Source organism: Oncorhynchus masou, chromosome 5 (genome assembly GCF_036934945.1).
Source record: "Oncorhynchus masou masou isolate Uvic2021 chromosome 5, UVic_Omas_1.1, whole genome shotgun sequence".
NCBI classification, from domain to species: domain Eukaryota; kingdom Metazoa; phylum Chordata; class Actinopteri; order Salmoniformes; family Salmonidae; genus Oncorhynchus; species Oncorhynchus masou.
Genome location: NC_088216.1, coordinates 31,199,545 through 31,212,117, shown reverse-complemented (window position 1 = coordinate 31,212,117; position 12,573 = coordinate 31,199,545). Strand labels below are relative to the sequence as shown.

At 41.6% G+C, this 12,573-nt stretch overlaps 1 protein-coding gene and 1 long non-coding RNA gene across 3 annotated transcripts; one reads left to right on the top strand and one right to left on the bottom strand.

Annotated features, from left to right (window-relative positions):
* The first annotated feature begins 1,150 nt into the window (after positions 1-1,150).
* LOC135539416 (uncharacterized) lies at positions 1,151-2,697 on the top strand. Of its 2 annotated transcripts, none has more exons than XR_010455615.1 (3): positions 1,151-1,207; positions 1,841-1,908; positions 2,318-2,697. It is a non-coding gene; the product is annotated as an uncharacterized LOC135539416 (long non-coding RNA). The 2 variants fall into 2 exon arrangements; XR_010455616.1 differs by having other exon boundaries at positions 1,162-1,207; positions 1,677-1,908.
* Positions 2,698-2,918: 221 nt separating this feature from the next.
* LOC135539415 (3-oxo-5-alpha-steroid 4-dehydrogenase 2-like) lies at positions 2,919-11,384 on the bottom strand. The gene is made up of 5 exons (XM_064965290.1): positions 10,980-11,384; positions 8,512-8,675; positions 7,788-7,889; positions 4,891-5,041; positions 2,919-4,696 (listed from the first exon to the last, which is right to left on the bottom strand). The coding sequence occupies exons 1-5, from the start codon at positions 11,255-11,257 to the stop codon at positions 4,630-4,632; spliced, it is 762 nt and encodes a 253-aa protein (XP_064821362.1). The 5' UTR covers positions 11,258-11,384; the 3' UTR covers positions 2,919-4,629.
* Between the last annotated feature and the right edge of the window lie 1,189 nt (positions 11,385-12,573).

Below are 12,573 nucleotides of genomic sequence, written 5' to 3'. Positions count from 1 at the left end.
CTTTACATTACATTTTGTGTTCAGATTGGATAGTAGTAGACAGAAAAGAACTGGTTCTGGATTCCACTCTATTTTTTGGTTTCCATGCAGTTTGTGGTCTGTTGACATTGTTGAGTAGGCCAATTAACCATGTTAGCGAGAGAGAGACAGAGACAGAGAGAGAGAGAGAGAGAGAGAGAGAGAGAGAGAGAGAGAGAGAGAGAGAGAGAGAGAGAGAGAGAGAGAGAGAGAGAGAGAGAGAGAGAGAGAGAGAGAGAGAGAGAGAGAGAGAGAGAGAGAGCAATCCATCTGGTAAGAATTACACAGGCAGACAGCTCCCTCTGCTGGCCCAAACTTCTAATCAATTTTAGAGAGCTTCAGAGGGAGGTGTTTATTAATGTAACAATGATGAATTGTCAACATTTAACCAGCCAAATAAACATATCTTCTGCTTACCACTTCAACATGACATTGTGAAAACACAGGAACACAGTTTCCCGTCCTGGCAAAGTTGCAAACAAATGTTGTTTACATTAAAATTGTAGTCATTTAGTAGACACTCTTATCCAGAGCGACTTATAGGAGCAAATATGGTAAAGTGCCTTGCTCAAGGGTACATCAACAGATATTTCACATAAACCAGTGAGCTTTCAGTTACTGGCCCAACCATAGAGATGGAAAGAGGCCTCATTCACGTATCCCAGCCACTATGGCCTCTGTGACAGCATGGGCACTGCCATTGAGACTAACTCCATTTTGAAGTAGTCCATTTTCTTCTTCACGATTGGCTGATCCCTCCTGATGACCCAGGTGCACATGACTCCAACAAGGTCACCAGGAGGGAACAGCCAATGAAGTTGGAAGTCCCACACAGTTGACCTCGTTAAAATGATGGCAGCCCTCAGTGTTATTGCCCATGCAAAAATTGTATTTTGGCCACTAAAGGCCTCTATCATTCTCTATGGGCCCAACGCTCTTAACCACTAGGTGGCTAAAATATTGCCTGCATAATTACTAGATCCTTTTAAAAACGTTTGTTTCAAATATTGAGTGGAAAATTCGTTTTCAGTGAAAACATGTAATTTTCTAATATGTATATAAGAGAGGTTGATTCTCTTTGCTGATATTATCCACAATGCACAATTAGCTCATGTTGAGACATCTTCAAGTCGACAATGTTGCGAGGACCCAGAAATGGTGGGCGTACGAGAAAGAGCTAATTCTGATGGTGAGAGCTAGCTAGCTAAACCAAGCCACTTGTTACCAAACTTTCAGTTAGCCTGTCAGCTTTTACATTTGGTGAAATACGACATTACTGAAGGCCACAACATGAAAAATGTGTGTCATTGTATGTATGAAGCATTATGAATTAATGATCTCTGAATGTATCAAAAGGCAGCTGTTTCACTAGCAAAAGCTGTACATAACTTGGCTAGCTAGCTGTGCTATGGCAGAGAATAGCCTTGTTCTTAAATGACTCAAATGGCAAGTCTAACCCAAGCAAGACAGTTACTCATGCTATATTGCAATTTGATGACTGACTGGTTGAACAACTGAAAACTGTCAAGAGAAAATAAATGCACGGGACATGACACCCTTTTAAAAAAAGTCCACAGTTTGACTGAATAGCAGGTTATAATGCATTAAGAAATCAATGCTCCTTGACATACATGTTTTCCTTCTGCTTGTGGTTATAGTTGAGCCAAGTGCCTTTCAATCATGGGATTGCAGACTATCTGGAATAATTACATAGTCTTGATTGTTATGGGCACGAGCCTTGGACTCATACACTGGGGTTGGTACAATGTCAAGTCTCACCCTGCACTACACAAGACTCAACAGGACTATGTTCCCGAACCAGGCATTGTGGCATATGTTTCGCCACCTCTAGCCCCTGCCAAGGCATTGCAGCTGGTGAAGGAGAGTGAGGTAAGCATGTTGGAGCTCTTTATTATTGTTTTGTCATTAATCATTTATTTGACCTTTATTTAACTAGGCAAGTCAGTTAAGATCCAATTGTTATTTTCAAAGACAGCCTAGGAACAGTGGGTTAACTGCCTGTTCAGGGGCAGAACGACAGATTTGTACCTTGTCAGCTCGGGGGCTTGAACTTGCAACCTTCCGGTTACTAGTCCAACGCTAGTAACCCTGCCGCCCCATGTCATGAATCATGATTATCATCCTATCATTCTTGATGTAATCTAAGGCGTGTCAAGGTCTTGTTGTAGCCTAAACATATTTAAAGTGACACATCCTTCAGTTGTGTAGATCACCTTCTTTCTGAGTTGACATGGTAGGGAACCACAAGTATCTTGCATCTTCATTTTTCTCTCTTTAGTTCCAGTGACGTACACATCCTTCAGAAAGGACAACATCTACTAGGCTATATAATGGACTGAGACTATGAGGCTGGTTGAGGAAGAACTGGCTGTGGGTGGTTGGGGGATCCTTTCTTGGCATCCATTTAACCACCTGGCTCATGCAGAGGGCTATGAGAAGCGTCGCTTGCTCTGAGATGTCACTGAAAGAGAAGGATTCCCAGGAGTGACTGGTGGTGAGGCGTTTTGCCAGTGGACTACTATATTTTTAACGACTCACGTGTGGAGTAAATGGAATTGAATTCTGAACTCAAGATAATGATGTAATTACCTGTGCTTGATTAGCTGCAAATGTTATTCCTCTGGTAGAGATCAAATTAAACTATGAATTTCACAATAAGTCAAACTGCAGAGTAACTTGCTAACAAGTGTGCGGAGAATGAACATGTTTCACCCAGGGAAGATCAGAGCTGCATTTCAAGACACTTTACAGACAGACATCACATAATCGGTTACATTTAAAATGTCAGTCATGAAAGCAAACATTTGATTCTTTCCATTGAAACAAAATTTGAGCTGATATTTAATTAGACCAAGGAGTGGGCTTCAGTACCATCGCAATTGAGTGCAATATTTTTTTATTTAACCTTTAACTAAGCAAGTCAATATTGGGACCTCCATTCTTAACACATTCCATCTTCAACATCTTTAAAGCTGTTTTCACTTTATCGTGCTGACCCAAACTGTACTGTGCTGGTTCAGAGATTTTATTTTCACATGCTCCTTTCCAGCATGGTTCCAGAAAACGACGGTGAATGCGTAACCAGGCCAGCGCAATACAGCTCGGCTGGATCAGTAAGGTGGAAAGAGTTTCATCGTTTCCGTCATCAGCACTGCTCTTTCTCCAGATCAGTGCCAAATGAAGGAAATTAAAAAGCCACCTTGGATTGAAATATTAATGTGGCCAATGTCTGCTTTTAGTGGACTATCATGTTGTTGCGCTCTCTAAAACATGATACTCACGTGGAAAAGCTTATACTGCCATCTAGGGTTAGAATAAGAGGATTACAACTACTGTCATGTCATAACACGTACTTTTAAGCTTGTCTGTCAAGAACCTCAGTGAGGCACTAGCTCGACTAGTTCCCGAGGGTGGCAATGTTTACCATTTCTCTGGTACTTGATTGATGAATGTCACTGCATAGCCAGATATTCAAGTTACATGCTTTCCAGTAGCTGAGCCTTTGTCCCACCTAATGAAGGATGACATTGCCTTTGGACTTATCTAACCAAGCAAGCGTGAAATTAAAAAGTATAATTGCATATGCAGCAGTTATTAATCACATATTATTTGATAAGCTGCATAAGAAAAACAAACAGACCACGTTTTTTTTTCCAGACCTAAGGTAAATAAGCAGAGATTCAATGAGCCTTTCCAAAAGTGAATTAGCTCATCTGTCCAAGAGATACCTTTTTGCACAAAGAAGAAAAGGCTGTCAGTCATCCCTTTCAACATAAAATATGTTATTCTTTCAATACCTACCCACCACCCACATTTCTCTGCACCTTGAATTCCTTATCCTTCATTGAGCTTTGACCATGATAAATGCTGCCACATAATTCATTCCTCCCAAGTATTTTGGAGTATGGCATTACAGATATGTTGCTGCAAGGGTGGAATATGATAGCTCTGAGTACAATGAGATGATAGGTTCAATATGTCTAGTTACTGAAAGCTAAAGCCTGGTCAAATGGGCTCCACAGAAAAGCGCAATATAGGACAAGCGGCTATGGAACCCTGACCTGTTCACCGGACGTGCTACCTGTACCAGACCTGCTGTTTTCAACTCTAGAGACAGCAGGAGCGGTAGAGATACTCTTAATGATCGGCTATGAAAAGCCATCAGACATTTACTCCTGAGGTGCTGACTTGTTGCACCCTCGACAATTACTGTGATTATTATTATTTGACCATGCTGGTCATATATGAGCATTTGAACATCTTGGCCATGTTCTGTTATAATCTCCACCGGGCACAGCCAGAAGAGGACTGGCCACCCCTCATAGCCTGGTTCCTCTCTAGGTTTCTTCCTAGGTTTTGGCCTTTCTCTGGAGTTTTTCCTAGCCACCGTGCTTCTACACCTGCATTGCTTGCTGTTTTGGGGTTTTAGGCTGGGTTTCGGTACAGCACTTTGAGATATCAGCTGATGTAAGACGGGCTATATAAATCAATTTGATTTCAGAGTTCAGTAAATGCCAATATCATGGCTATGACTAATGATTTTAGCTAGGTCAGTCCATTTATTAAGGCTTCTCTGGTTTGCTGTTCTTCTTATAATATGAAAGGTATCACAGCTTTCCTCGACCGAGGGTAGTCTTCAAACTTCTCTTGGTAGTACCTGAAAGAGAATACAGTGTCAGATTGAAGGAATCCTACTACCATGCTTTTCCATTGTAAAATGCCAACAAGACAGCTCATTGCTTTGCTGAAAGATCTATAGTTGTATCAATACCAGTGAACACGGGTGTATCAGTGTATGAGTATGAGCATGAAGAGATTACAGAAGGCTCTTGAGGTTGGAACTGTCAGTACCTGTGGTGGTGGTAGGCCCGCGGTCCAATCGAGCACATGGTGAAAAGGGCAAAGGAGAACGTCGTCAGGGACCACGTTGCTAGGGCATACCCGCACCACTCCAGAATCTCTCCAAAGAAGTTTGCTCCGGAGACATACTCAAACATTCCCCCTGGAATATAAAGTGTCAGACAGTTATTTCAGTACTGTAGTAATGAAGTAGGGTCTGTACACTCATACCTTAAAAGTAGTTCACAACATTTCAATCCCTGACCTTTTCAGACCCTACTTCATATCTGTTACATTTTTCTTGACCCAGCACCCTATGTCAAGGGATCCATTGTTTGAATATACTACTTGGCTAGTTAATTCAACCCGAAAGTGGGTGAAAACAGATCTGCTGTGGCCTTTTCTGTTTCACTTTTCTCCAGCTTTTTCCGCATGGTTCTGATAATAGTTGCAAGATGTTCCTTTTGAACCTTTCCGTTAAGTAATGGCCCAGAAAGCTGGAATGTTTGCTTCCTGTGTCTGAAGCTTCTTGGCCAAACTTTGAATGCCTTGTGTACGTTGCTCGAAATCTTCTATGACCCTGGTGATTACATTAACAATTAAAGGCCCAATGCAGAAGTTTCTGGGTAACAATTAAGTACATTACTGTAATAGAATTTCTAATCAAATGGGCAAAAACAGCTTTTTAGCAGCAACAAAAAATCTGTCTCAATCTAGAATTTTGCCAGGACTGTCTGAGTGGGGAGCTGTTATTGGCAGAGAGGTTTGGAACTCTGTTATTGGTACAGTGCCTTGCGAAAGTATTCGGCCCCCTTGAACTTTGCGACCTTTTACCACATTTCAGGCTTCAAACATAAAGATATAAAACTGTATTTTTTTGTGAAGGATCAACAACAAGTGGGACACAATCATGAAGTGGAACAACATTTATTGGATATTTCAAACTTTTTTAACAAATCAAAAACTGAAAAATTGGGCGTGCAAAATTATTCAGCCCCTTTACTTTCAGTGCAGCAACCTCTCTCCAGAAGTTCAGTGAGGATCTCTGAATGATCCAATGTTGACCTAAATGACTAATGACGATAAATACAATCCACCTGTGTGTAATCAAGTCTCCGTATAAATGCACCTGCACTGTGATAGTCTCAGAGGTCCGTTAAAAGCGCAGAGAGCATCATGAAGAACAAGGAACACACCAGGCAGGTCCAAGATACTGTTGTGAAGAAGTTTAAAGCCGGATTTGGATACAAAAAGATTTCCCAAGCTTTAAACATCCCAAGGAGCACTGTGCAAGCGATAATACATTTACATTTAAGTCATTTGGCAGACGCTCTTATCCAGATATTGAAATGGAAGGAGTATCAGACCACTGCAAATCTACCAAGACCTGGCCGTCCCTCTAAACTTTCAGCTCATACAAGGAGAAGACTGATCAGAGATGCAGCCAAGAGGCCCATGATCACTCTGGATGAACTGCAGAGATCTACAGCTGAGGTGGGAGACTCTGTCCATAGGACAACAATCAGTCGTATATTGCACAAATCTGGCCTTTATGGAAGAGTGGCAAGAAGAAAGCCATTTCTTAAAGATATCCATAAAAAGTGTCATTTAAAGTTTGCCACAAGCCACCTGGGAGACACACCAAACATGTGGAAGAAGGTGCTCTGGTCAGATGAAACCAAAATTGAACTTTTTGGCAACAATGCAAAACGTTATGTTTGGCGTAAAAGCAACACAGCTCATCACCCTGAACACACCATCCCACTGTCAAACATGGTGGTGGCAGCATCATGGTTTGGGCCTGCTTTTCTTCAGCAGGGACAGGGAAGATGGTTAAAATTGATGGGAAGATGGATGGAGCCAATACAGGACAGGACCATTCTGGAAGAAAACCTGATGGAGTCTGCAAAAGACCTGAGACTGGGACGGAGATTTGTCTTCCAACAAGACAATGATCCAAAACATAAAGCAAAATTTACAATGGAATGGTTCAAAAATAAACATATCCAGGTGTTAGAATGGCCAAGTCAAAGTCCAGACCTGAATCCAATCGAGAATCTGTGGAAAGAACTGAAAACTGCTGTTCACAAATGCTCTCCATCCAACCTCACTGAGCTCGAGCTGTTTTGCAAGGAGGAATGGGAAAAAATGTCAGTCTCTCGATGTGCAAAACTGATAGAGACATACCCCAAGCGACTTACAGCTGTAATCGCAGCAAAAGGTGGCGCAACAAAGTATTAACTTCAGGGGGCTGAATAATTTTGCACACCCAATTTTTCAGTTTTTGATTTGTTAAAAAAGTTTGAAATATCCAATAAATGTCGTTCCACTTCATGATTGTGTCCCACTTGTTGTTGATTCTTCACAAAAAAATACAGTTTTATATCTTTATGTTTGAAGCCTGAAATATGGCAAAAGGTCGCAAAGTTCAAGGGGGCCGAATACTTTCGCAAGGCAATGTATATTAACCAATTTAGCACATGGTGATGTCACCATGGAAAGCCAAAACCAGCAATTATCAGGAAATAGTTGTTTTTTTCACACTTACACTTCATACTTTATAGTGTTAGTGTCATTAGCTGTTGTACAGTATGATAAAAAACACAGAAAAAATGCATTTTGACTGCACTGGGCCTTTAAACATCTTTCGATCAGCACAGGCATAGATAGCCCTTACAAAGCAAAAGAAAGTAGAGATAAATGCAAAAGGTCACATTGACACCAGAATGTTCTGAATATGCTCTGCTTGTTCTGTTTATCATCACATGGGTTGTGTGGACAGTGGCTAAGTAAAGAGTACAGAACATGGTTATTTGGCTAAAGATCCACGTTTTTGCTATTGTTTCACAAGACTGGAACATATGCCGAAACACTGCTGGACATCTGTTAACCAGAATTCCATCTTGTACCTTTTGGAATCTTGTAAACAACCTCTCCGGGTTTTCTTAAATTTAGAAGAATGTGGTCGCTGTGAATGTTGATGGCCATTCCCAGGAAAAACATCAGCAAACCTGAAAAAAAAACAATACGGGTGCTTATTGCAAACCAAATTCTAGTTCTATAAAAAAATCAAATGTATGAGCTGTTAAAAGCTTTCATGCTGGCAGAAGCTTGAACAATGCAACCCTAAACTCAGACTGTCAACAAATCATTATTTCTATTCTTGTGGAAGAATATTGTCCCATATCCTGCTGGGACCAAGAAATGCATGTTTTGAAGAATCTAGCCTCATTAAATGACCAATAAACACAGAACATTGGCAAGGAGGAAGCAAATGCAAACTTGTTTTGTCACAGTTCCAGGCTGAAAGCCTCGAAGTTCTCTGGCCAGATTAGAGTCTCCCAGACTGCACGGCTGCTTTTCCTGTTGTGTGTTTTCCTAACCAATTACATTTTTTTTAAATGATCTCAGACTTAATCTACAGTAGCTCTAGCAGTTATCAAATGTTATCCTTTAAAGGTTGAAATTACATTACTTTGTAAATAAATCTATTGCATTTATTTAGGGCTTTGACATAGGATACCAAATGACTGCCAAATGTCTGTGAACATCATCCAGGCACTGTAATATTCTGAATAAGGGCTGGGAAAAGACTGCTAAACCATTTCCGCTTGGATCTCAGGTCTCACTTACCGGTGCCTAGACGAATGTCGGTCTGCCACGTGTCATCGTACTTGGCACAGTGGAGCATGTAGTGGCCTTGGAGAAAACCGTTGACTGAACAGAAGACTAACGCAGAGAAGACAATGTAGAGAGGGGAAGGGCGGCCTTTGGTCAGCAAGGAGTAGATGAACGTTCTTGTAAAAAAAACAGAAAAATATTGATTAAAGAAATCAAGTCAAAGATATTAATATAGCACCGCTGTGTACAAACTGTGAGTACCTGGAATGCCATGCAGGGCTGTGTTTCTTAGCGTAGATAGAAATAGATTATGTAGAACAAACATTCTCCTGTAACAAGTAGAATAAGGGATCACGTCATCTCTTCATTACATTTCTATCTGCAACTACAAAGTTGTGCCCTATACTGATCGAGTGGGTACTGTTTAACGGTTCCCATCCCTTCTCCTTACACCCTGAGCCTCTAGTCAATCTACATACATACTTCCCATTCCCTGTAACACTAGTAAACGGTGGAACAGGATTTTAGTTACATCCAGGGGCACTTCTGTTCTGACTTCTGCTCCTTTCTCTCCTGTTTTTTGAGTGAACTCCAGGTAAGGGCTTATGTGCTTGGTGGCTCATCTCAAAGCCCAGGGTCATGTTCAGTGGGGAAAGTAATATTGCAAAATAACTAAAAATATTGTTTCTTATTGGACAAGTTCAGGTATTACCTCCCCGTTTCGAAACATTTTCTCCATACTGGACATGACCCTGTTGAGTAAAGTTTGATATGGCAGAAGATGGTGACTAACATACATTCATGTAGGTGTGCTAACCTGGTTTAAGGGCAGTTGTGAATTTGATGCACGTTCAATTCCCTACCATGTAAATATGTTCACACCCGGTCTCCGTTGAGTGTTCTCCACAGGTTTTGACTATATAAGAGATCAGACAACAGTAGGATTTACTTACTAATGGCATTGCCTACTCCAGATGATTCATTTTTAAAATCATATGAGCAAAAAATATTTAATTTTATTTGGAATGCTTAGCCAGACTAAATTAAATGTGCCTATTTATATTTTACCTTTATTTAACTAGGCAAGTCAGTTAAGACCAACGTCTTATTTTCAATGATGGCCTAGGAACAGTGTGTTAACTGCCTTGTTCAGGGGCAGAATGACAGATTTTTACCTTGTCAGCTCGGGGATTCGATCTTGCAACCTTTGGGTTACTAGTCTAACACTCTAACCAGTAGGCTTCCTGCCGCGCCAGTTTGGGGGGTTAAAATTATTAAATATTAAAGCTTTAAACCTCTCACTAAAAGCTTCACTCATACATAAGTTATACTTAAACCCAAAATGGTTCTCCAGTAGATTATTAAGAAATGTTTTTTGTTCAAAAATTGATTTTTTTTGCCTTTATACAGATTACAACTTTTCATTTCCGACTAATTGAAAATGAAATTTAGTTTAAAGTATTGCCCTTTCTGTCACGTATACTCCCTCCCCAGCCTCTAGGTCATCAGGCTGCTGATTATCCCGCACACCTGTCACCATCGTCTCGTGCACCTGCGCCTCATGACACTCACCGAGACTTCCTCACCTCCTTGATTATCTTCCGTATATCTGTCACTCCCCTTGGTTCTTTCCTCAGGTGTTATTGACTCTGTTTTCATGTTGGTGCGTTGTTTGTGTTTTGTGTTAATTGTTTCTTTTATTTATTAAAACTCTCACTCCATGAACTTGCTTCCCGACTCTCAGCGCACTCGTTACACTTTCTTAAACAAGCCATACAAAGCTGGTTATAATTTCAGTTTTATCCTCCAGAAAAGATAGAACAAATAATACAACAAATGTTATGGTTAAACTCAAATATAATTCATGATTAATAAAAAAACATGATGGAATTTTTAAAACATTTTTATAATATTTATTAATTCTATTATGAATAGAAATGGAGGAGTTATGTCACATATGCAGATATCGAAAATATATGGGAATATCTGCTCAATCCAAATTTACCAGGAGGCAAGTGGAAAGGGGAGAAGGTAGGGAACTTGTTTGCCTGCTGTATATTAAAGATACAAATTGTCTGAAAGGAACTGGCATAAATAGAAAAATAAACCAGTTTCATCTGAGGACAAAAAAATGGACAGCTGAGCTATATACAGGCTGCAAAATAAATGGGAGGTTTATTTTTGATGTACCAATTCCATGGCACATGGTTTATAAAACTGCTACAAAAAACTACACTTGACTTAACACTTAGTTTTTCAATTTAAATTATACCAAATTCTTGCCACCAACCTTAGCCAAATACATTTAAACTCAGTTTTCACAATTCCTGACATTTAATCCTAGTAAAAATGTCCTGTTTTAGGTCAGTTAGGATCAACACTTAATTTTACAAATGTGAAGAATAATAGTAGAGAGAATAATTTATTTCATCACATTTGTATACTTACAGATCGGGGACCAATCTAATGTGTACACATACCTTTGGAAGTAGTGCAGACAGAAGGTCCAGAGAAGAAGGTCTTTGCCCAGGCTGGGTTGTGTGTCAGTGGAGAGCAGAAGGAGCATGGGCACCAGGAAAGAAGGCAGTTCCTGGAGGAACCAGGCCAGCTTGGCAGGGCAGGTTCTCCCTGGGGTCCCATCCGAGGTCACGTAGCGTCCATACGGGGTCTGGGTCCTGGTCTGCTGAAGGAGATACGCCACCGCACCGACAATGAACCCCCAGCTGAGGTAGCGGATCACATTCTCCTTGCACTCCATTATTATCCCCCTCTCCTTCTCTCCTTTCTTCACTTTCTCTTCCTTCAGGTCCTCGTGTCCAGCAACGCTTCCACGGTCTCCACTCTGTCAAGATCGAGTAGCCTCCATCTGTGTATGCTGGTGTGAGACGTGTGTGAATGGGAGAGGCACACTTACTACTCCCAACTCCTCCCCTTTAAAACAACGGGAGTCTCTCATGTTTCAGTCACTGTTGAATCTGAGAAGGGTCATGATCTTGCTGCTTTATGTAAGTAGTTTGTATGTAACTTCTCTGCACTACTATTATTTGAGTGTGAAACATCACCAAGATTATTATTTTTTTTTTTAAACCTAAGGAATGTTTACATGATATACATATTTTTTGTAATTGTTTTTTTAAAGTAAAGGATAACTTACATGTACAAGCCCAGCCCAGTCACAGACCAGGATGTCTTGCTCCCAGGCAGACTAAATAACTTTTTTGCCCGCTTTGAGGACAATACAGTGCCACTGACACGGCCTGCAACGGAAACATGCGGTCTCTCCTTCACTGCAGCCGAGGTGAGTAAAACATTTAAACGTGTTAACCCTCGCAAGGCTGCAGGCCCAGACGGCATCCCCAGCCGCGCCCTCAGAGCATGCGCAGACCAGCTGGCTGGTGTGTTTACGGACATATTCAATCAATCCCTATACCAGTCTGCTGTTCCCACATGCTTCAAGAGGGCCACCATTGTTCCTGTTCCCAAGAAAGCTAAGGTAACTGAGCTAAACGACTACCGCCCCGTAGCACTCACTTCCGTCATCATGAAGTGCTTTGAGAGACTAGTCAAGGACCATATCACCTCCACCCTACCTGACACACTAGACCCACTCCAATCTGCTTACCGCCCAAATAGGTCCACAGACGATGCAATCTCAACCACACTGCACACTGCCCTAACCCATCTGGACAAGAGGAATACCTATGTGAGAATGCTGTTCATCGACTACAGCTCGGCATTCAACACCATAGTACCCTCCAAGCTCGTCATCAAGCTCGAGACCCTGGGTCTCGACCCCGCCCTGTGCAACTGGGTACTGGACTTCCTGACTGGCCACCCCCAGGTGGTGAGGGTAGGCAACAACATCTCCTCCCCGCTGATCCTCAACACTGGGGCCCCACAAGGGTGCGTTCTGAGCCCTCTCCTGTACTCCCTGTTCACCCACGACTGCATGGCCACGCACGCCTCCAACTCAATCATCAAGTTTGCGGACGACACAACAGTGGTAGGCTTGATTACCAACAACGACGAGACGGCCTACAGGGAGGAGGTGAGGGCCCTCGGAGTGTGGTGCCA